We start from the raw sequence: 26255 nt of genomic DNA on the forward strand, positions 1-26255 counted from the left end.
AAAAAAAACAGCTAACCTTAAATTTGTGGTCTCTTTTATAGTGAAAAGTAGTTATTTTTCTTTTCTTCAACTTAGTGTACTGCTTTACAAGTCTGTAGCTGGGGGAGAAGAGAAAGAGATAAACTTGTCTATAGACATCTTTATGGGTATCAACATTACAATAAATTAGACATTGATACCATCTCCTTGTTATGACTATGCCAGTGTTTTCCTTGCTGGCACTGTAATAGAAGAAAATAGTATAGAGATTCCAAGTTGAAAGGGCCAAAGATGAGCAAAAAACCTAATACCCATCTTGCATCAATGAGTTTTAGTCATAGGGGAATCTCTTGTCTGATCATATTCTTCAACATGGAAAACTAATGCAGCCACCGTTAAAATCCAAATTAGACTTAGTTCTTTGGACTAAAGGCTAAAAGTTTTAGTTATTTTTGTTTTGTTAAACATTGAGTTCTGTAGATTTCTGACGTGCAGTTTAGCCAGCCTGCATCATAGAAAAAACCTTTACAGCCGGGAGGATTTTCCCTCCTCCCAAAAAAGAAATTAAAAGCTCTTTCTAAAGATCTGTATTGCTCTTACCCATTGGCATACTTTTTAATGAATGACATAGAACAGTAAAGTGCAGGAGAATTCTGAAAGCCTATGAGAGATTTTCCAGAACGTAACAGCAGCAGCAGCAATGGCACATATTACTAGACTTCATAGATGCCAAGTTAAAATGTTACTGAAAGGAATTACTTTGTATTGCAAGGCTTTCATATTATTAATTTTGTCATAGTACTTATGTAGTGTTAAAGATTTACCCAACCACTTTATTCTCAAGAATTAAGGGAGCCAAGTTCAAAAGTTCCTCTCTAAGAACAAAGTATTTCATAAGACACTGAAAGTGTATACACAAATCCCAATAATTAATATTGTGTATACACATCTATAGAAGTTTCTCTCCAAGTCCCTCTAGTTGAAAAGTAGCTGGAAGAACTAGAAAAAAAACCTCACAGAAAGAAAGCACATTTTCATATAAAACTTTATTACAAAAATGTCTTTGGGGGCGATTTATCCAGCAAACCAAGTAACCCCCTTTTTCTTTCTTTATACTTAAAAAAAGGATTATCTTGCTATTCTATTTTATGAATAAGTGAAATCAACTTTCATTCTTTACTTTCCTACCCTCCCATTAACCCCCATTTCTCTCTCATAGGCCATGGCCCTTTTCCCACAAAAATATCTATTCTTGTTCAAATGTAATGATAGTAGAATATTTTAAGGAGTTTTGTTTTTTTTTTTTAAATATATCAACCTCTTTGTCCAGTGCATTAGGCTATGCAGCTACATGGAACCAGCCATACAACTTCATTGATGCATAGCTCCCTGTTACTGTTAAAGGTACAGTGCAAAAAATAATTTGGTAGCAAGTGAAAGACATGTACATTTTTGTGCCCTTTGATCTTGCAGGCTGTTATTCTTTCTTCTTCCCTAAAGATAAAAGGTTGCAGAATAAGGAATGTATTTTGATTACAATTACAGTATCATTCCTTAATGTTCTTGCAAGTTATTTGCACTAATTATATCAAAACATCAATGTATTCTTAACAAAATTTAAGATCTTATACATTCAGTCAGTGCAACTGAAAGATTTCTAAGTGGGCACTGTACCTATAATCAGTTTCCTTACAAGACGTACACAGGTTTTTGTACTCCCAAATTTTAAAAAGAAATTAATGAAACTACAATACTGCATCCCCTTCGCTTCCAAAAGACGTCAGAAGTTGCTACATATAAAAAGACACCCCCATCCTATACATTCTTTAGGACTGCTCATACAGGTCTTCCATAGGATTGGAGTGTAGGTGTTTAGGCAAGAAGCATGCACAGCAGAAGGTAGCATTAAAGGCATAGGTAAAAGATAGATACCAACCAGTAAAATCCATCTGCAATTAACTAATGGTTTCTCTAGTCAGAGTTTAGAAAAAGGTCATCCAAAATGTTCCAAAACAACTGTTCACACAAGAGTACATATACAAAAAGATGGAACTTACACAAGGAGAAAAAGGCAAACATGGCCTGAAAGAGCCACAAACTACACTACTCATTTGTGAGGTTTCAAAGTTCAGCGATATTTTCAGAGCCACCTCAGCCAGAATCCTCCTTTACTTTGCACTAGTCTTTATAAAGCATGTTCCACAGAATATTGTCCAGAGCGTGAGAGAGGGGGGTAGGAAATCACTCCCAGCCATTGTCTTTGATCATGTGGGCAAGTTCAATTATAAATTTTCCTTCTTTGTACTTCTGACTGCTTTCAAAAGCATGTTCCTAGATAAAAAGAAATATATACATATATTAAAAAAATACTGAGCTAAAGTTCTAACAAGGTTTTTCATCAAATGACATGCATTTAAAAAAATGTAATACCTATTAAAGGTTTACACCAGGTTTTGATTATGCATGTGCTCCCTTTCTTGTTGGAGGAAGGAGATGCATGAATAATAGAAAAATAGGGCTGGATGGGACCTAAAGACAACAGAGTCCAAACCCCCTTGTTCAAGAAAGTATCATTCCTATCTAACCTCTCCCAACCAAGAGTCCATCTTAAAAGCTACACTTAAAACCTTGCAGTAATGGAGATTCCACCACCTCTCGATAATCTGTGAATCCAATATGCAATCTAACCATGACAGTGGTTAAATATTAGGAAGAACTTTCTAAATTTCTCATTTTGCAATTTAAGATAGCTTCATCTCATCCTGTACCCCACAGAACATAAAAGGGGATGATAAACTCTTTTCTAACAGCTGTTTTTGTACTTTTAAACTTATCAGATCCTCTATCTCAGACTAAAAACTTTAGTTCTTCAAACCATGTCATGTATCATCAACAGACATAATCCTACAACAGGTGCAGGCAAAACACAGTCCGTGGGTTGGATCCAGCCCCCAGCCAATGAGTTGTATCCTTCCCAACCCCTCCACCTATGAGGATGGGAGCGAGGCGCCCAGGTACATCCCCGGCCCCCTCAACATACCATCACTCCCACCATCATGGGTGGAAGGGTGCCAGCACGCAGCTTCCAGGCAGAGCTGCAGCTGCTCCAGGCGCGGGTGACCTGCTTGGCTTCCCTGGTGTCCCGCAGGCAGCAGGTAGGGAAGCAGCAAGAGCAGGGCAGAGGCAGAGCTGCAGCTGGGCAGGAGCACAGGCCTGGAATGCAGCCCCAGCAGGAAGCAGCAGCAGTATGTGGGGGTGCTCAGGGCACTTGTTCTCAGCAGGATCAATGCTGCACACTGCAGTGAGAAGAACAGCCCCCGCCAGGCTGCATCTATTGCTGGTGGGCTCCCGCACTCATGCAGCACACAGGGAAGCCCCATGAGCTAGAGCCAGCTGAGGCGGCAGGAGGGAGGATTTGAGAGCAACTTTTAAGTACCTGAAGGGTGATTCCAAAGAGGATGGAGCTGGGCTGTTCTCAGTTGTGATAAATGACAGAACAAGGAGCAATGGTCTCAAGATGTACAAGTTTATGGGGTCGACTTTTACACCACATCAACTTGTATGTAGTAAAATAAGGTAGTTGGGGATGGTCCTGCTTGGAGCAGGGGGTTGGACTAAATGATCTCCTGAGGTCCTTTCCAACCCTAATTTTCTACAATTCTATGACTGCGGGGGGAGTGGTAATACATAAGACTAAGGGCAGAGAAGTTCCTATTTCCACAGCTAATAGTGGAAAGAAAGAAAATGAAGTGGTAGAAGCTACGGTATATTAACTACCTTACCCCTGAACGTTTATTGCCATAAGAGGGAACATGTGGCCCCAGCTGCCTTCCAGAAGATTCTGAAACATCTCTGAACCAGAAAGTATGCTACAAGTGGAAGTGGAAAGAGGCCCACTGAAAAAGTCCAGTTTTTCTTCGAAGTGCCAGATCCATTGCACATTAGTAGCATGGATAACTTGTCAGCCATAAAGTTTAGTTTGGAGACATCTTGATCCTGCCACAACATTCAAGCAGCAGTTTTATTTCTGTTAAACATTATTATACATGAACCTAGTTACAGATGCAGAAGGTTTGTTCTGATGGATGTGAATGTAATAAGAGTCATTCAATCTAATAATATAAAATAACTGCTTGAAAATCTTAAAGATAACTCCAAATTGATTACTTTCTTTAAATCACCTTCCTTAGAAGATAAAAGGTTGCCAAATAAGGAATGCATTTTTAATATTATATAGTATTCTAAACAATCATTCTGTAATATCCTTGCAGATTATTTGTATTAATAATACCACTAATACAATTTGTTAAATGTTTGATAAAAATTAATAAAAACACACTAAATACTTACATATTTCCATCCAAGAGTAGTCTTACAGTTTTCACAATAGATATCTGCTACAGCATGTAAACCTGTCAGAAGTACTCTCTCTTCTGCTGGACCACAGCCCACATTCACTCTGCAACAAAGAACATAGATAATGGCACTTCATCATTAACATAGAACTTTTTTCTTGTTCCATCAACATTTACCAATTTTCCTGGAAATTAACCCTGAGTTTTCCTTAAATTATGTAAAGTCTCCAGGATATGCTACTTCTAGTCAAATATTGCTCAGCTAATTTCTAATAGCAAACTTGAAGAGACAGGAAGGGGATAACTGAATCTTGTTTTTTTATTTCGTAGGTGAAACACACTGGCATTTGTAGCATAGAACAAACTCTCACCTACGCCCTGAAACAGCAATGCAAGGTAAATAGAAAGTTATTTAACTATACAAATTAAATGTCAGGTATCTTCTGATTTAAAGCCTGCTTTATATTGAGAATTGTTTCCATTAGCACAAATTGCTACCTTTTTCTTCTACCCAAGTATTCTGGACCAGAGCAGCAATGCCAACAGCTGAAATGAAAACTAAATTCCCAATGTAGAAAAGATCTTATAAAATTTTAGGTCATTTAACTTGGATCATCAATAGGTTAAAAATCAGGTTCTTTACCAAGATAACTTTATCACTATCACCTTATTTATCAGTACATTTGAGTCTTGGCAGAAATCCTGGTGATTTGTCTAGGAGAAATTTGGCTAATTAAAGAGTAATTTACCATTTCCAGTGGCCACACACACGAGTAAATTTCTTTATATAAATTTGCTACTAATTCATCCCTGTAAAAAAAGCTACAGCAAAATCTAAATCATTAGTTGGGGGGGGGGGGGGGGTCCACAGTCTCCTTAATTCACAGCAGATTACTGAATTAAGGATTAGCCATTCAGCTGCATCTTTTACTTCAGAGTGCTACTTTTCCACTCAGATGGAGCACATGAGCAAAAAGGCTCCTCAAAAAGTTGTACCTCAATGATTCAGCACAGCTATTTGCTGAATTTCCTTTGTCTTCATGGGGACAAGGAATAAGAATCCATATACTTTTCAGGGCTGGGTTTCTAGTGTACTATATAGCATTTTCTAAATGCATAGCAGACTCTTATGCAGGCCACACTGCCATGCGGTAAGCACTTAGCAGACTATCCAAGTTCAGTGCTCCAAGTTAACAGCAGAAACAAATAGTAAGAACCTGTAGGAATTGTACCTTAAGCATTTAGCTGTATTATTGCAATGTATGGTAGTATTTCTTCTTTAAAAGTATCAAGAATCATTCTTTTTGTGCCTTAACATGACATGCACAAAATAGTAAGACAAATGTTATTTATCCATGAATGACATGGACTTGCCTATAAACTTGTGAAGGGGGACCAGCAGGCAATGGGAGAGTCCCTGTTCCCCCGAGCACTACTGGGAGTAACAAGGAACAACGGTCATAAACTGACCAAGAGTAGATTCAGGCTAGACATCAGGAGGCACTACTTCAGTCAGGGTGGCTAGGAGCTGGAACCAACTTCCAAGGGAAGTGGTACCTGCTCCTACCCTGGGGGTCTTCAAAAGGAGGCTAGACATTCACCTAGCTGAGGTCATTTGACCCCAGCATCCTTTCCTGCCCGTGGCAGGGGGTCAGACTTGATGATCTGCTTAGGTCCCTTCTGACCCTACCAACTATAAAACTATGACAATCTCCTAAGTTAAAAATATGGCTAACTATTGAATATGGATAATTAGCCAACATTACCAATCACTTTGGACTGACGAAAACAACCATATGTTACTAGACTCTCACACAGTGCATATTAAAAGAAAAAAGTTGGACTGTTTAGTATATATTAACCTAGTGATTCTCAACCATAGTGACATGAAGTAGTATTAAGGGTGCCAAACAATATTGTGTGCCAGCACTCGCATGTGCTTCACAAGATAAACCCAGAGATTTCAAATTGGATCCACGGTGCCAAAAAATATTTTAATCTGTTATAGATTGAGTTCACTGCAAGAGAAGAACTGCTCTAGTATTTTTCCAGTCAAGAAATTAGTCAGAGCTAAGAACTTCCATTTTTCCTTAGTCTAAGGGGAGAGTAGCTTGGGTCCAACGAGGTTGAAAACCCCATTGCACTAAACCACTGAGTATGTTCCAAAACAGGGTTTAGACGGGACAAAAATGTATGTAATAAACCTAGGAAAACCTGGCAACACAATTTAACTGATATGGTTACACAAGAACAGATTCTTGCCATTTTTGCCTTGTTCAACTACCTAAAGCTGTAGCACTTTTACTACAAAACGAGCACCAATTCTTCATATAACAACAACTATATGCAAAATAGAGAGAATTTTAGAAAACGATAGTTGGATCCTTTAATCTCATCTTAATTATACTAGACTATAAGAACAAAACTGGTACACCTGATTTATAATTCCATTTATGGACTGCTGTGAGCAAGATCAGCTGGGTAGACATACAAAACCAACAAGTTCACTACAGCTTACAAGAGGCAAATGCATGAAAAGGATCCCAGTGATATGGAGTTACTGAAAACACTACAGTTCCAGAGGATAAGTATGACTTCTTGTAGCTTGTTCAAGGGCATTAAAACTTTCTACTTACTAAAAATTAACCTGAGAAAATATGAACACAGTGGTCATGCTAAAGATTCTTCCTCTGGACTAGTGTTGTTGCCAACAGAGTAATTTACTTTCCTTTCTAGTTTCACAACATTTCCTGGAATAACCCTGTGTAGCTTCATTTGCCTAAACTGAGTTGGAATTAGATGTGTACAATTAGAAGTCTAAAATACAAGGATCAGTCAGAAAGTAGTGACTCCTATTTTTTTTAAATCTCCTAAGCAAGCCATGGACATAGGAGGTTGTTCTTCTTGACTTCTTGCCTAAAAAGTGGCAAGAAGAGTAAAATTCAGAGGTCTAACATCCAAGCCCTGAAGAAAATGAAAAGCTGAATACTTAAGTACTGCTTCTGCATGACAATGCTTGGCCCACACACCATCATCTTATGCACAACAAACAACTTCAGCATTTGGATGGACTGAGATGCATTATCCTCCATACAGCCCAGAGGATGAAGAATGGACTGAAGGCCAAATTTTTGGGAGCATGGCAGCAAATGAAGGCTATGTGACAGTGGCTATGCAACAAAAGCAAGGACTTTTCAGTGTCAAGATACATGCCCTTGTTCACCAGTGGATAAAGGCCATTGGCAGAGAAAGAGACAAAGTCAAAATAGCTGTGTGTTTAGCAATGATGTATACATTTTCTGTGCAAGTTTAATATTTTTTCAGTAATACTCAGCTGGGGGGGGGGGTGGAAAAATAGGAGGCATTACTCCAACTGACCCTTGTAAAACCAAAAATCTTTCAACAAATGACAGGATTACCTACATTAATCTCAAGACAGGCTTAGGGGACAAGCCTGTCCTGACCTACAGGCAACAACCCCTGCCCCACCTCATTGTTTCTTCAGCAACAGACTACCTAGCTCCTATATTCATCGAGGCACCAGGCCTTGCAACAAGCCCAGATATCAGTTATGCCTCCTCATCAACACAAAACACATTATCATTGGACCAAACAACACTGCTTATAGCATCTAGGGTTCATTTACCTACTCCCCTACCAACATCATATCAGCAATCACCTGTTTACAATACCTCTCTACTGTTTATAATAGACAGATGGGGTGGGTGGCCCCTACATGAAAGAATGAATAGACACCATTCTGAAATTAAATCCAGAACTGCACAAAAGCATGAGGCAGAGCACTAACATCACTGGCTATTCCATCACTGCCCTCAGAGTAGCCATTCTTAAACAAAAACAAAACAAAACAAAAAAACAACAAAACTTTAAAAACTTGAATTAGAAGCTGCAGAACAAGAAAACATCCACAGACTGGACTGTGTTAAGTAAACAGAGACTATGATTTATCCCATTACCTAGATTAGTTTTTTATAATTTGTATGTTCCTATGGGTTTACTGGTTGTTGGGTTTTTCCCCCCCTCTCTCTCCAACCCACCTTTCCCCCCTCAACATTGTTCCTTCTCCTTTCCCTTATCTTTTGCATCTAATGCAGTGATTTCAAATGCCTGCTCTCTGCAGTTTCTTTCATGGCATCTGCTGTGAAGTAAGCTGCTGTTTATGAATGTTTATGCATATCTGAATTAGTCTGTTTAAGATGCACCTCTGCCTGGCCTTCTGCTTAAATTTTTGTAAAAGAAGTTTAGTTTACCTTAAGCTATGCAGTCATAATGTTCCCTTATAAAAGCCATAGTTATCCCCAAAACACCTATCAATAGGTTCTGTTGGTGAATAGAAGACAAAATCTAAAAGACTGGAGTAAGTTGCATCAGCTATGACTGTGGAGTACCTTGCCCATTTGCAGCCCATACCAGAGAGAGAGAGAGAATTCATAGAAATTGCATGTATAATTATAGTTATACTTACACAGAATTGAAGAGGTAGGCTCGTCCCTGGCTTCCCTGAAAAGACTGCATAGAGAAGAAAAGAAAAAGCAATTTTAGGAGACATAGCATATCCAAATATGACAGTGTCAAGAAAGGAATACTAGAAATGAAAGTTTATACAAAAGTCACTTTTCAATAAGGTCCCATCCACACAAACTTTTAGCCACATCTGTAAATCAACTGGTAACAGGGTTGCCTCTTAGTTGGATTTGTGCTCAAACACCATGTGGCTGCATTTCCTCAAGTGGTACAGCATGCTTTTTTGTATCATAGACAGGTAACAGTGTCTCATCCATGTTCCTCACAGCTTACACAGATTGCCCAAGATGCATTGCTCTGGTCTTGCATACTTCTGGAGCTACTCTGTAGACATGTCTTCAGTGATGCAGTAGCAGATAGCAGTCCATTTTCTTGTGATATGGAGACAGACACATATGACAGCATGGTGGGTGTGAATGTACAAGGCCGGTTGAGACAACTGCAAATCATATAGACTGCAATGTAGAAACAACTCAAGGTGTTTTTGCTCTGTATTGAATATGTAATGCTGTGATTTCATTACAAGACAGAAATGTTCCTGTAATATAGGCAAGTTAAATGAATAAGGCTGCCAAAAAGGTTGAAATTAGAAAAAAATTAATGAATGAAAGATGACCACTGCATTTGGTACATTTCTGTTCAACTGAAACTAAAATGCTTCTGTTTGAGCTGTAGGAGTCCCTTTCAGATCCCACTGCACTATTTTCCATTGTTTGAAACTGGCTGAAGGAAAACAGGTCAGGATGGAAGAAACTTGTGAAGAATGCAACTGAAAAAAGTTAGTGTTTTCTGAGACCATTTCCATTTGCTGTTGACAGGGAGAAGGAAAAAAAAAATATCTTAAAAGTAACTGGGTCTTTAAAAAGTTTAAGACTATTACATGTTGTAAAATTGGTTTTCTGAAATTCTGGTTAAGTTTGTGATACAGCTGTTTTATAAAATGCCTTGGTATGTGTGGAATCAGCCACATGTGGTCAGTCCTGTATCACCTGTTTTCACTCATTTCCTAGATCAAGCAAGGACAACAAAAGTTTGTTGCATCTTGTTGGTGACCATTCAAATGGAAGCACTCTGGCAAGGTGGGGTAGCCCCAGATTACATTAAATATGTTCTCTCCAACTTCTCTCCCAAGGCTGCAGTTCAAAGATTGGAAAATCACCCAAGAGGACACAGGTATTAGGTCTGGGTCTTAAAAAAAACAAAACCAACCCCCCCCCCCCCAAAAAAAAAAACCCCCTCATAACCTGAAAGATTGGGGGAGGTGGAAGTAAGGAGAGAGAGGCCAAGATGTACAAACTTGGGTAGGGGAAAATTTGGCAGAATCGGAGCCAAAATGTTCCACGTGTGTGAAGAAGCAAGAGAAAAAAAACATGTATTTAAGTGTTCAGAAGCACCAAGAAGACAGCGCTGCAGTTACTCAAACCAAAAGAAACCTAAAGGGCACAAGGGACCCAAATCACAGCAACTGGATAAAGTTCTCTGAAGGCTGTGCAAAAAATGTATACCATTACAAAAATTTTTCTTACACCAGACAATAAAAGATGCACTATAAAGCTAATATTCTGAAAACATAATTAAGTTTCTTGCTATTTTCCTCTCCATCTCTTCCCCCACCCACCAATATTAAAAGTAATGCACGAGTTGCCAGTTAGTCAAGCTATCTACCTGTTCTATGAAGAGGACCAAATCACTATTTTAGTTAGGATCCCAAAGCTGGGCTATATTAGGGCCATGTACAACACTGGATTCAAATGAAATGCCTCACTGATGGCAATGGTAAATTTTAACAAATAAAGCCTAAGTATGTTAGAGAAACCTCTAGACCTGTTTGCCTCCCCAGCCATTCCTAGGTAGAGGCAGTCAGAGAGTCGACACAGGAACCATATGCAAATATGACAAAAAAGCATTCTGCCACTTGGGCCTTGTCTGCACTAGTGAAATTTGTCAGACTACTCACCAAGCTGTTCCCCTTAACATACTCATCTTACAGGACATTTAAAAAAAAAAATTACATTATGAAATTATGGTTACGTGGTAACCTACAGAAGGCTGGAAATTATGGCTGTAAAAATAACTTTTAAACCTTTGGTATATTAGCTATATATAGCATTTCTACAGATTGTCACAAATTTCCAGTTTTCTTTTACAGCCTTTTCAATAATATTTTTAAATAAAGGTCATCTTATAGCTAAGTCTTCATTACCTCCCTCTGATGTATGTGGTAGTAGACTACATGCGCATTTGAGTGAAAAAGAGGTATGCTATGCTGTATTACTAACTAGTGAATGAGCATGAGAGCCTATATAAAAGACTGGATGCAATAAAAACAATGCAACTTAACAGCTTTTTTAAATGCATCATGTTAGGTAGGACTTCCATTTTTTATTTTTTTTAAATAAATATTTCACAGCAACCCAACACAAGGCACTTGCCTCAGTACAATGCAAGTAACCACTTTTTAGGATTACTAAAAAGACACCTTCCATATTTCTCAGACACCTTCCATTTTTCTCGAGTGTCCCAAAACCAAGAGCATATATTGTAAAGAATTTCTCAAATAACCTCTTTACAAAAGTTTGAGGATATATTAACATTAATTGACTAATTTTCCCTACATAATTTCCTTTAAGGAAAGGAAAAGAACTATGTGGAAAAGCAACACATTTTTTTCATTTCAACAAGGAGTTTAAAAATGATCACATTGATTTAATTCTGCTCTTATCGAAATTTAGAGGCACAATGCCCATTGAGGAGCCAATTGCTTCTGAGAGAACACTTTGGTCAACATGGAGTGCTTCTAGAAATATGCCACCGTATTATTATATATACATATACATGTAGTATTTCTAGAAGCACTCTATGTGGACACATACATACATACCCATACACACAACACACACTTATTTTTAAAAGGCCTATGTTTGAAAGTGTTATGCATAAAAATATATTAAGGACCTTCTGGGCATACTGCATCTTTTCCACAAGAGCGTGTTATGCGGATTTTCCTTAAATTTTATAATCTGAATTTTTTATGCCAATTACATTTCTGGAGATTCCTCCCCTCCCCCCAATGATTCCTGACATTTTTTATATCTTCTAAATATAAAATGAGGCATCAGTCATGAAAGTCCTCCAAAATTGCATGCAATTATTATAAATGAGGCGTTTTTCCATAGCCCTGTTACAACCAGCTACAGCAATCACCTCTGCATACTTCAAGAAAGGAGATGAAACTGATGACAGTAGTGCATATTCTTATACCAAACCCAAAAGCAACCATGTATTTCTGCCAGTATCGGCCATGAATAAAAAGTATTATCCGTACACTCAATTAGAATGCAACTGGTAAATCAGAATACCAGTCGAAGAGAAACATGAAGGCGAGTTGCTCCTTGTTTGTTTGTTTGGTGCAAAAAGTCTCCACAAATAAAATACCAAAACCAAAGTCTACTCCCACCAACCACCATCACAAGCAACTAAGAAAAATGCACAACATGATATTTTAACAGTGTGGTGTTGGAATATTACAAGGTACAGAACTATTCTCTCTCTTTTTATGTAGCTGCCCTTATACTTTGAAATGCACAAATACCATATGGACAGAACAGAGGACTAAAAGGCATTTTCTGCCTCATTAAGTCCAGGCTGCATGTAATTGCAGGTAACTATGCCATATTATTCCTGCCACAAACTGACCCTAAGCCTTCATTGAGGTCAGGGTAAAAAAAAAAAAAAAAGTTACGCAGGAGGAGGGGGTGTCTTTGTTTTTTAATTCCTAAGAACTAGTTAAATCAGAATACTATGCTGATATTTCCCTCTTTAGCAAATAAAAAACCCTTCTAATTTACAGTCCAAAATTTACCTGAAGTCTCTAACCATTTGTTCCTATGCCAACGATGTCCACTAGCTTTAATAGCTCTTCACCCTCCCGTGTTCACCCCCTGATATATTTGGAGAAAGGAATCATATCAACACTCAGGCTTGGTTTAAACGGACTAAACATGCACAGCTCCAAGTACCTTCTTATAGTATAGGCTCTCCATTCCCCTGATCATCTTAGTAGCCCTTCTCTGCAACTGTTCTACTCATTATATTCCAGATTAGCTCTCACCAAAGCTTGGAAGGGGGGAGAAGATACTAAGGATGCACAGATACAGATTTCTTTGAACAATACTGATGACCGATTATTATTAACATGCCATATTGGCCAATACTGAGCTGACTGCTGATACGAAACCTGGCACCTTGGAGAGCAGCATCCAGCTGGTAAACTGCAAAGGGGTGGGGGGGGAAGGAGGGTGGCGGCATGGGGAGCAGATTGAGGACCCCATGGTGAGGTAAGGAGTGGGGCTGGGGCTGCCTAGCCAGGGCGGGCAGAGCAGGAGAAAGTGCTGTAAGCAGCTCATGGGGGGGGGGGGGTGGCGGAAGGGGGGCAAGAAAGAGGAAGAGCCTGGTGCTGCCCCTAGCCTTGGGAGCAGGCAGATGCAGCCTGCTCTCACCTTTCACACAGATCCAGGAGGCATATGCCCCCCCTCCCCCCCATACCCCACCTGGGGGTGCACACAGCAGCATGAGCCACCCTCCGCTGGCCCTAGACAAGCCATTTGCAGCTCCGTCCTGTGCCCTGCCCAGGCAGCGCCTGCCCCAGCCCCACTCCCTGCTTCACTGCAGGAGCTTCGATCTGCCCCCCATACCCCTTCACCCCAACAGACTTACCAGTTAGACATTGCTCTCCAAGATGCCGGGCTAGCTGCATGCAAGCTACAGCTGTGCACATGCACACAGCATTTACCAGTGCTGTTAAATTGGCCACATCAGCCAAAAAAGCCAATTGCTGACAATGTCAATTTTCTTTTCATTGGTGCTGATACTATGTGGACTGATGTATTGCTGCACCTCTAGAAGATACACATTGTAGCATCTTCTGTAGACATGCCCATCACCATAGCAACAAGCTATGGCAGCATTGCAGTGGGCAAGAACTGCACTGGCACTGCTACTGTATAGTAGGATTGGTAACACTGGGACTATGCAGTCCTGGCAGTTCTTGCGCAGTCAGGTGCATGTGTAGATGCACCCATTCATTCCTCCCTACTTCTACTGGAAATACTCCATCCAATACATCCTAAAATCACATTAGTCTTTTTCATGTCAACCCCACACTGAGAATTTTGTCATCCTAACGACTAACACTCCCAGGCCTTTCTATTGCTCTGGCAATTCCAACTGATTAACTCCTAGTTTATAGTAAGAAGTCTTGCTATTAATCCCTCTGTACATAAACTCATATTTTGTACTATCACATTTAATCCCATTTCTATTACTTCAGTTCAAGTGAAAACAAGTCCTCCTGTAGAATATTTCAAACCTGAGTATTAATACTGCCTCCCAGTTTGGTATTATCATAAGCACATTCCTACTTCACTTGCCAAGGTTGTTAATCAGTTCCACCAACTCCAGTAGTAACATTCCTACAGTCAAAAACTTCCTATCCTGCTATGACCTGGTGCAAATCCCCTCTTTGGACAGTTCCTTATCTAAAAATAATAAATTTTCCTATGTGATATCATATCAAATACTTCACTGAAGTCCAGATAAAGAAAAATGCAGAAAATCTGTCTAGAAAAAAAATCAGGTATCCGGTTAAAATGGTGTGGTGCCTTCTTATTAAATTTATCTTCTACTTTATCCTATTTTCCATCTCATACCATGTCTTTAATTTTTCTTTCCTTCAAAAATTTGCTCTGAAAACTTGCACACTATTCAGGTCACATTAAAAGTGTCTGTAGTTACCTGGATCACTTTCTTAAACAAAGGTATTTGCTATTTTCCAATTAAAAGTAGTACCCTGTTTTGATTGGATTATTAGAAACCCTAGCTAGCACACTTTTAATGTGCTATTTCTTTCAATATTTTGGAGGTGGAAATTATCCAGGTTCCCCCAAACTTTACTTCACCTCATATGCGGTAATTTCTATTCCGATGCATTTATTCACTTTCATTACCCATTCATGTTCTACATTATCATCCTTATTGAAAGGCAAGGCAAGGTTTCTTCTCCACTACTGACAAAATTAATCTGAAAGATACATCATCACTGATACTGTAATCTTACTAGACCTGTGCTAAAACGCTTCACCTCTGTAGCCAGCTATAAACCAACACCTAGTAGATACCCAGTCACTATTTCAGTTATTCCAATCAACCTAACTGGGCAACCTCTCCCATTCTGGGTCCTTTCTTTTAAGATCCATGGTTTAATACTCCCCAGACTCCAAAAATCCCTCCGCCAACTTAATCAAGTCCCATCCTATTGCCAAACTATTAAGCTTCTTGAATTATCCATGTACAATTACTGCTTCCACTTCTCTCCCAGAATCCCTTTCAATCTAGTTTTCATCCTTAACACTCCAGCAACAATTCTCACCAGGGCTTCCATGCGACTCTACTTAGTCAAATCTCAAGGCCTCTTTTATATACTTCCTCTTTCCACATACTTTGAATAGTTTATATCATTCCCTCATTAAATCTGCACCTCGTATTATTTTTTTTCCTCTGATCAATCTTTCAGTAACCCTTCAATAAGTCCTGATGGCATTACCAGCTTTCTTGAAATAGTTATGAGATCTACAGAAGACTGCATCAACACCACTGTGAACAAACTGGTTAGCACTGGGCCACAAAAACAGAACGTAGCTTGTTGCTTGACTATCTTTTACTAATACAAGGAACTCAGGAAAGTAGGCCATGCTTGTTTATTTAGATATAGTATTGCCATGAGATAGTCTGTGACAACTTGCAATACAGAGATGGTTAGCTGCGTTAGTCTGAAGTCTAGCAAAACTCAAGGCAAGGTGACAACTTATAAACTAAACAGGTTAGACTATAATGTAGAGGTCATCGTATACTAGTATCTGCCTAACTTCCATAACCTTATTCTGGATTTCAGAATCCAATGACTACAGATGGAGAAAGATTCTGGGTTGGTTCCTGTTCCAGAAACAGACAAGGTCTCTGAGCACATGGAAACAATCTTATTCTTTTAACACCACAGCATTCCAATTTTTTTCTTCATGTTATGCTATTCATTTTCAAATATATACCAACTTTAAATGCTGGGAAGCTGAGGTACAAAATAATTTAAGTAATTTGCCCAAGGCTAGTGGAAAAGATGATATTTCAGTTATAGAATAAAGAACAGAACCCTAGGTATTAAGAATCACTACCCAGAAGGGACCACTAGATGAAAACTCACTGCAGGAAGATACTTCATCAGTTGTTGCAGGTTATAAGACTGCAATACATTTTTTCTGGCCGTTTCAAGATAGAATGGTTAAGTGCCTTGCATGCCATTGTAACAGGAAGTCTTGTTAGTTACAAGTCCAGTATCTGTCTTTTTCAGAATAGATGGACTACAAGTGGCATGAATACACAGCAACAGAGATTTATGATAAAATATGCCTAAGTGACACCATAGTAGGATATTTGCTTTGCCACTTGAAAATTTCTTAATCTACTGTTGAGTGTTAAAGTAAGTTTACTGCAAATCTATTTGCCAGTGGTTTATATTACAGTTAAACAACTGTAGAATACTGGTAAAAACTGCTGTATTTTGTGAACGTTAACTCTGTCTTATCCTGTAAAACTACTGCTTCATGAAGCAATTCTGTAGTAACTCTGAAACTCTTTCCATGTTTCAGAACACTTGGAAGATCCAGAATATGCAAACTAAAAAGTAAATATCAACTAAATAGTATTTTTTCCAATTTATTAAGTGTATTAAAGCCTACTGTAGCAGCTTTCTCTAGCTAGTTGATTTATTTTGTAATATGCTGACTACAGAGTACAGTACTTCCAAAGCAGTTCTAAGTGTTTTCACTATAACAAAAGCTAGGTACATACCTGCAAGTGAAGCTCTCCAAATGTAGAATTAGGTATGAGATGAACTCCCAAGTCACATGGCCTCTATTGATGCATCAGGATAAGCTATTTTTGCCCAGGAGAAAAGGAAATTGCAGTTAAGCAAACCGTTCTATTTTCACCCTTTGAGGCAGGTGTAACGGCTAGATGTGGATGCTAAAAGCTTTTCAAGGTATCAGTTGCTCCACAGACAATGCACATCAGACAAGGCCACGTGACCAGAGAGCAGGGTCCATAAAAGATGCTTTTAAAAAGTGATCAAAACCTACCATATAAATGATTCTGACATTCTGTAACAAGGAAATTATTAAAAAAATTAATGGCACTAGAAGTACCATATTTTTGAATGACTAGCACCAATGTTCCCCACTTGCCAAACAAACCTATACAGAATCATTAGGTAAGAAGTTTATATCTAGTGATGCTGATCTGCACTACCATAAATTTTTTGTGGTCAACTCCTTCCTTGCAATCAGAACTAGACCCCAGAGCCATGATGATGCTAAGTTATAAAATACAAGTTTAATCAATAAGAGTATTAGATATCCTGGGAAGTGTAATGAAAAAAAAAAATACTCAAAGGATTATGTCCATCCTCGAGTAATTTGATTTACAAGGCAAAAGAAAATGTATGTTAGGTCATAAAGTCAGAGAAGTAAGGCTGAAAAGGACCTCTAGAAGGGTTATCTAGTCCAACCCTCCTGGAGGTCCAAACACAATTTCTAAAGGTCTCTCTTATAAAAGATTACATACCAGTCCTCACTAGATTTTATTCCTTCAGTACTACATGGAGGCCATCTAACTGATCATTAAGGCAGTTCAAGAGGAATACACACCAACTGGATATATTCCAAAAGTAACTGTTTGCCTAATAAAATAAGAAAAACCTCCCATATAGTAGATTAGATTCAAGTTGATTTGGGGTAAAGTCGGATCTCTCTCACAAACTGGTCAGTTCCCCTAAAAAGCAGTACCTGGAACAGAAAATTCTATTTATGTCACGTGAAAGGCCAGTTCTTTCAGATTCTATCAAAAGGTAAAGTCCTAGCTGCCCACAAGGTAGACAGCTATCTTTACAGTGCAAAGAGAGGTGGACAGCTGCTAAAGGAGGGAGGTTATCATCTGCCTAAATTGCAGCATTGGGGTGGGGGGAGGAAAAAAAGGTGGAGGACAATTAGTCTGCTATAACAGATTTGGAAATAATCTCTTCCCACATACAAGCTAAAATGCTAAGGACAAAGAACACAAGAGACTTCCTAAATAATTTAGGTTAAAACTGCTCAGACTTTTAATTTATGGCAAAGACTTTTCTCCTCCTGAACCATATTAGGGTAGAAATATTAATTCCTTGGAATAACTGAATTCATCATTCTCTTCAGGAGAAGGTCTGGGATCCCTATTTTCTCTATCGTCAGAAGCAATAACTTCACATGAAGTTAATTAAAATGGCTTGGTCCTTGCAGCAAAACAAAATCCTGAAAATGTGCATATAACCATCATGTCTTTTTGCCTTGCATAGAAGGGACAGTTGCCCAATTGGTCAGATATGCTTTGCAATGGCAAAGTGTAAAATAATGGCAACACAGAAAAATATAGCAAAACTGAGTTAGTTAATTCAATCTGATGCAATAGCAAGAGGTTAAATGCACAAATTAAGCCTTGAATAAGAAAACAAAATTCTTGAAGGTTTTGGTGGCTAAATAACATTTCACATATTGGCATTCAACTGCTGCTCCTTGAACAGGAGGGTCAGTCAACCTATTGATCTTGACAGAGTGACTACAGAGACCCAAAGTAAGCCAGCAGTTTGGCTGGCTATTTTTTTTTTTGGGGGGGGGGGGGGGGGTGAGGGGTGTCTTTTAACATAGTCTCTAAATCCTAATTTATTGTAGCCCTGTTAATTTCTTCTCAAGATGCATCTTTGTTTCCTTAGAGAATGTGCTCAGAGCAATTCTGCTTCTTTTAGTCTCTTTCATCTGCCACACAAAACTTGAGCAAATGTTAGGTTCTGATGAAGTACTGAGACTTCATGTCAGTCACCTCTGTCCGAACAACAGCTTTAGCACAGAGTCCTTTCTTGAAAATCCTCACCTTTAAGTCAGGGAGGATCTACTGCTACCCAAGCAGCTTCTTCCTCTCTAGATAAATGGGAAAACCAAACCAAACATACACAATTGGACATGACCCTTTCAGCAGTAGTTTGTCTTTAAGAAGCTTCTTACATTCCATTTGAATAACACACAGGCTTCCTAAGGTTCTCCCTCAAGAACCTCTATCCATTTTAAACAGAGTTCTACTGAGGCATCATTTTCTTTGTACTTCCTTATCCTCCTCCTTAATCCATCTGTTACTAGGTTAGTATTCCTTGCACTCATACCGCATTTGTGGATACAGTATATTCCCCACCCCTCACATATCTGAAAAGTGGACAACAGCTCTGAATGCCTCCTTCTGGAGTAATAAAACCAATGTTTTGAAAAATAAATACAAGGGATCATCATAAAGACCTCACTAAGAATTACTGATCAGTATTCAAGGAATCGGTTCTCTTCTGGGGGGTTCTCCCAAAGTACACAAGTACATTGGCCAAGCTAAAATATTGTTTTAAATATCTAAAAACTCTTCAGAAAGTTTTCTCTTGTTTTTAAACAGCACCCAGATAAACTGGTGTCATTAGACAGCAGATAATCAAAGACCCACTAATGCACTTTTAACCATAAGACCATTATTTCCACTGATGGGAAGGTTCTGCCCCTTTCCCAACATATCAATAGTACCAGCTGAAAAAACTGATTGGGGTTAGTGCACTCTTTTCCTTATTCAGAACAAATTCTTAACTTTTGAGATAATCCAGAAGTTGCAACACCTGAAGCAGGCCTTTGTTGTCCAATAATAGACTTTTACTTGCTGCTCATATAGCCTAGATACCTTTGTAGCCTCACATTTTCAGAAGTTATAAAAAATAAATTAAAAAATGGAGGCATTTCTTTTGGCAAGCAATACCCAAGGTTTTGTGAGTCTTTTTTTCTTAAAAGGAAGTATCTCTCTACTCTTAGCATGCACAAAGCATTAACAGAAGATTTAATTTAGATTGTAATTAAGCTTCGGCTAAATCAGTCCTTCTATAGGTGGCAGAAGAGATTGAAATTAGAGGTAAAAACAGTCACTGTAAATTACTTTGTAAAACAGACAACTAAAGTATTCTGGCCTATGTACTCGCATACCAATTGCTGGTAAATTTGAATTTGTCTTGATTTGCAGAGATGTTACCTGCAAAAAGGAGTTATCTGCTCTCCCACATACCTGCAAAAATTAACTGAAGAAAGCTTTGCTTCAGATAGCTTCCCTCAGATAGCTCAGATTTCTTGTTTATGAATAAAAAGGAACATTCCCCTTAGAAAAGAGGGTAGCTGAAATCTATACATTACAGTTTCTTGGCTTTGCAAAGATTATCCCTGTTTTTCTGGGTTTTGGTTGATCAGTGAAAGGTCTCCTCACAGTTGAAGCTGACAAATACCTTTCTGTCAAGGTGCCAAAAGAGGCCTGGCATAAAAGAACAGAAAGCAATATAGTTTAGCTATTTCCAGATGCCTCCCGAAGAGAAATACATGCTATAGAAAGGAGGCAGATTGAAAGGGAGAAAAAGGTCTACATGAATAGGTTAAAAGGCAGGGAAGAGAATGCTGCCACAGTCCAGCACATGCAAGCAGAACTGTTGGCAGTAAACTGAAGGGGTGGATCACTCAGTACTGCTGCCCTACTTGGCAACTGCTTCAGTTGACTGCTTAAGGCATAAAGGAGGACACAACCTTCCACTGAACGCTGTTAGTTAAGCTCTTGCTAGAAAAGAAGGAAGAGATTGATGGCATACTCGTACACTCGTTTCACTTTGTGAAAAGGAAGGTTTATGTTGGTAAACATTAAAAAAAAAAAAAAAGGCTCACTTTATGTTACAAAGTTTGGCAAAGTTCTTTGGGTGAATGCGATATCTTTTATTAAACCAACTTAAATAATTTTCCCCCCCCAACTATTTAAGTTGGTATAATAAAAGATATCACATTCACCCAAAGAACCTTCTCTGCCTATATCCTTAGACCAACACGGTTATAACCTACACCCCTGTTACAAAATTCCATACTTGGTTGGGCACCATCTTTAAAAGTAAAAAAAATTAATGGAAAAGAGGGGAAAAAAAAAACCAAATACAAGATATAAAGTCATATTTCATATGTTTTAGGTCAGGCCACAGCAAAATATTTGTTCCTTCTACACCATTTTAAAATTACCTATGAAATAAAAAGAATGCTCTTGCCTTAAAAAGAAACAGTCTATGGGAATCTTGCATTAAGGGTTTATCTCCTAGTGTAGACCATCTTCTGGCCAATTTCCCAGCAGAAAGCATTACTGCAGCAACTACATTGTGAAAGTATTATGATATCAGAAACAGCAACAACTAAGTCAATTTAACTTCTTTAGAAAATGTTAAACTCTGTCCTTTCTAATTGCGATCAGTGTTTTTTCTCTGTCAAAAATAAGAGCCACCACCACTATGAATCCAAGAAACTCCACAAACCAGTTGAGAAGCTGCTGTATTTAGAATCCAAGTCTTGTGCTCGATTACTGATGAGAAATTCTAGGGAGGCTATAACATCTGGACTTTAATTATATAACCCTGAACTGGAAAAACAGGGAGAATAATCTTTATCATAAGAACTTTTTTTGAGAAATTGCTTGAATGAGTTTAAAGCTAAACTAGGTCCCAAAGGGGAAGGAGAGTTTAATGATTAAACTATTTTTCTCCCCTTCCATTCCCTTCTCTTGCAAAGTTGTAATTATATGAATTCTAGTATTCAAGATAAACCTAGAAGCCACCTTGACAATTTAGTACAGAACATGGGAAAAGAAAAAGGTGATCAAGATTCCCCAATCATTTTTAACATCCTCACACCGCAAAAAAAAAAAAAAAAAAAAAAATCATCAGCCCTACCCTTTTTTTGGATCACCTTTAACAACGTATTAGAAATAATAAAAGCAAGAGTTAACTAGTTTAGATTTGGGGATAGTGCATGTTCACAGAACTACTACATGTTCAGAAGTGTTGCTCAGTGAATAATATTAATCAAATGATAGCTTAAGCAAATTTTGCTCATGAGAACATGACAATTTTTATGTTTTAATCTCTGCAATTCATGCACAATTTGTATGTCAGTCAAGGTACAATTCCTTAACAGAAGTCCTAGATTGCAACAAAAGTTTTAGTTCTAGATGAAGAAAGCTGGTTTAATTAACAAGAAAAATTATTACTTAATATTAACAACCTTTAGAGCAGGGGCAGGCAAAATACAGCCTGTGGGCTGCATCCAGCCCACCAGGGAATTCCATCTGCCCCATTGGACCCCCCTGTAAGCCCTGGCCCTGGGTTGCCCCTCTGCAAGATGGAGCCTCCATGCAACAGGTGCAGTGGTGGTTGCTAAGCAACCATGCTCCCAGCTAGAGGCCACTAGGGACTCTGCCCGGCATAGGTTTTTGCCTGGCCACTCTGTGGCTGAGGGGGAGATTCAGGTAAGGGCCTTCCCCCTCTCCTAGCTGGGGCCAAGGACTCCCACTGGGGGGAAAGGGGCTAGGAGCGTGGGGAGCTGCGTAGTTTCGAGCCAGGCTGGGCTGGCCCCACACACTGTATGAGCTGCACATTATGCTGCCATCACATGTTACCAGGGACTTGGGTGGGAGCTACATGTTATGGGGCTGACCTGCATACTGCCACCACTTGTGGCTGGGGAGGGAGCTGTGCGCTATGTGGCCATGTGGGGCTGGCCCTGCTCACTGCCACCATGTGCAGTTCCAGGCATCTGCACACTCTAGGGACTTAGAGGAGCCCCCGCCCCTGCATTTTCTCACCCCCACCAGCACCCTCCCACACACCATACCACTCCAAAAAAACCCCCAAAAACCCACACCCAACACCCTCCCACAGCCACCACACACATACCCCCTTACCCCACACCACACAATATACAGGAGTAAAACTATATTTTGAGCCATTATGCAAATCACCTCTAGATATACTATGCAAACACACACAAATCTGGCCAAAAATATTTCTGAAAATAAAACAGTTATAGTGTTTGATTTTTTTTAGTACATAATTTGTTTTTTCCTCTGTTTCAAGATGACACCTCTGCCCCCAAAAAAACACTTCCAGGTCAGGGTTGGGGGATGGGGCAGTGTTTTTCTGATCCCAAGATGGCAACCAGAGAGTGGGGCATGTGTCAAGGGGCAGGGCTACCCTTGTGGACCTTGACAACTCACCAAAACTCGTTAAACAGCCCTCCAGCCAAAATTGGCCACCCCTGCTCTACAGGTTAAAGTGACCGCATTAAGCTTACTTTCACTGCTACTACATATACATCAACATTCCTAGCCTTCTAGCGAATATATATTTTATATACTGTAAAGGGATCAGTAAGTCAGAAGAGAAATCCAGACAGGAAGGTTTGTATTAATGACAAAAGAAAACTCAAAGTTATAGCTATCACTTCTGCTTGTGTAGAGTTGTAAGAACAGATTTTAAATATACAAATCACATGTCTGAATGATACATGAGCTCTTTAAAGACAGGGTGAAGGTTGAATACATTTACAGTATGTCTTTAAAATAAAAAGAAAAAAAGGTGTGAAACTCTTGGTTTTCTCTGATGGAAGCACCATTTGTCAGATACTCATGAGTTACAAGATTCTTCGTTATGAATTCATAGCCTGTTTTGAGAAGAAAGACTCCAGAAATGTACAAGTTTTTTTTTTTTTTTTTTTTTTACACAGCATTATACAGACATTGCATCTACATACAAACTGAAGTTAAATAGGTGTAATCTAATAATTTCCCTTGTGCTTGTTTTTATTGCCAGCACCCCACATAACAGTACAAATTAGTCAGAAAATAGCAACAAGTATATATATTTATTTACAAGTAAAAATATACCTTATGTTTCAAGCATTTCTGGATCTTGTGCAAGACTGAAACAATGCAAAAAAGCCAGAAAAAGAAGGGTTCAGGAAAGTTTACTGTAGCACTGCATTTGACAACTTCCAAATTGGCAAATGGTAAGAAAGTTGGTAGTTTGTCTAATAAACCTCAAATGAAGAATATGAAACCAGGATTAAAACAAGACCATATGCCGGAACTTTTCCTACACCATGAGATTTTATAGGGCTATACTTACTTGGACACACAGGACATGGGTACTTTAAAAAAAAAAAAAAAAAAAAATCAACTTTCCATATGCTCAGTAACTCTTTTTGATGTGTTAAAACCTCAGACTTTTTAAATCCATTCTGGAAAATGTTATATAGGTCACAAAATAAACCTTTATTTAACTCTAGTATGCTGGCAAATGAACTAAAATATTGTTGCAATGAATTTGTATTATCCCATAAATTTAATAGACTAAAATAAAATCTTTATTTTACATATCTTTCCAGTTAGGATGTGTGTTGAATAATGAAATCTTGTCTTCTTATAATTTACCAATCAATGGTTGTTGGCAAGGCAAGGCATTCCCTTTCTTTAATCTCTCTCTCTCTAGAAGGGGGAACCTTTCAATTTCAGTCATATTTGTACCTGGAAAAAAATCTACCATTTTAAGTAGCTTAAGTCACTTAAAATTAAGAGAATGAAAAATATTCCTTCCAGTTTTATTAGCTCTGCTCCCCCCCTCCCCACATCATATGGAAGATGGCCCATTTCAGTGCTCTGTATTTGACTAGTTGCACAACAAATTTCATGCACTGCCTTAGTACACCACTTATGCTCTATTATTTTCTCTTCTTCCTTCCTTTGTGAAGGGTCAGGGAGACAAAGAAGGCTACAATAAGGTGCCTACAAACAACAATAACATAATGAAAATGGTGAGAATTTTGCCATCATCTCGAGTCAAGAAAACACCCATGTCCTAGAAGAACTACTCATTGAAATGAGCAACAAAAGAGGATGATAGCATAAGACGACAATTTTCATGTTTCGAGTTTGTTTAAGAACATCCTTCATCCAAGGCCACAAGTACAGTCTGGCAGTTTTGCATGTTAGGCAGTTGTGGTGCACAGGGCAGTGACAGTAATAGTGACTAGGGCCCCTACAGCAGCAGCTGTTTTTATTCCTCTTCTCCTCCATGCCTCCTAAATCAGAATACAAGCCCAGAACCTTATTACATTACTGCCCAAGACCACTCCATAGGATCATGGAATAAATGCCCTTGCTTATAATAGGTAATAAGAAGAGATTTTTTCAATCCCTGCAGCTTCTCAAGAAAGGACCTTATTACAATGGTCAAGCCAGCAGTAGCAAAAGGTGACAGAGAACAGAAAATTCAAAAAACAAAGTTGTTTCCCACCCCTACCCCCTCGGGCCCAATTATTCTGCCTTGCTGAAAGACTGTTTAAACAAAGGGGCCGGGGGAATTTCACATGAAGTTTAGAGTGGGATTTAAACATTTCCCCAGAACACAATATTTAGAGGATGGTTCATGACAAACTTAGTGGAATTCAAACAAAACACACCCCTTAAAGTATGTTATCTGTGCATTATGATTTTCCTAGATACTACATGGAGTTGTAGTTTCTTTCAATAATGGATACAAAGCACAAGCCCACATTATTTAAAGAACCTGAGACAACCTAAACTTTAGTAACTTTTTTGAAATACACAAGTTTGAACTAGGGCATATACCAACAAATCAGAAAGAAAAAGGCTTGATGAATGCCAGATTGAGCCACCGAATGTGATGATAGCATCTTTGTGTCTTGATTCACAAAATTCCTCTTTTGCCATATAAAAGGAGTCCTGATCTCCGTACTTCTATCAGGCAGTTTTCATTAGCAAACTAACGACATCTAATCCCGATCTAGGTTTACCAGACAACTCAGAAAGTACAACCTCCCAATTAGTCTAAGAGAGTTGAGGTGTGGACTATACTGAAAAAAACCAAACAAAAACTAGGATGAACAAAGTTTTCAAAAGTTTCCTAAAAATATCCAGTCCCCTAGACACAACACCTATGACCCAAGAACATTGGAGGGATACTCTGAAACCTGCTTTTGAATTGCATCTATCTACTGGAAGTAATGGACCAATGATAACAAATTTTGGTTAAAAATAAATCAAAGTAATTAAAAACTAATCACTTGCCTTGGAGATCAACTCATCATGATTGGCTAGGTGAGCTCTGCAGTGGATACAGCTGTAGGTTCGATGACAGTTTGGCAGGTAAGCCTGGAACGTTTTTGATTTTGTCATTTTTACCATCTCCGCTGGTGGTTCCTCACTCAGCTCAGGGCTGGCACTTGAAGAATTACAACTTTGCTGAACTCGCTGACAAAAGAAACACTGGAAAATGCAAGCAAAAGCCGTCGTTGTTCTGGAGTGTGTGTGGCACTTTCCACACAGATGCCACAAGAGAAACAG

At 38.8% G+C, this 26255-nt stretch overlaps 1 protein-coding gene across 2 annotated transcripts; it reads right to left on the bottom strand.

The window, feature by feature from the left end:
- YPEL1 (yippee like 1) lies at positions 1–26255 on the bottom strand. Of its 2 annotated transcripts, XM_059713478.1 has the most exons (5): positions 25980–26255; positions 8821–8864; positions 4330–4438; positions 3762–3975; positions 2220–2310 (listed from the first exon to the last, which is right to left on the bottom strand). In XM_059713478.1, the coding sequence occupies exons 1-4, from the start codon at positions 26094–26096 to the stop codon at positions 3772–3774; spliced, it is 474 nt and encodes a 157-aa protein (XP_059569461.1). In that variant the 5' UTR covers positions 26097–26255; the 3' UTR covers positions 2220–2310; positions 3762–3771. The 2 variants fall into 2 exon arrangements, with proteins under 2 accessions (XP_019342132.1, XP_059569461.1); XM_019486587.2 differs by lacking the exon at positions 3762–3975 and having other exon boundaries at positions 1–2310.

This window comes from Alligator mississippiensis, chromosome 10 (assembly GCF_030867095.1).
Source record: "Alligator mississippiensis isolate rAllMis1 chromosome 10, rAllMis1, whole genome shotgun sequence".
NCBI classification, from domain to species: Eukaryota; Metazoa; Chordata; order Crocodylia; family Alligatoridae; genus Alligator; species Alligator mississippiensis.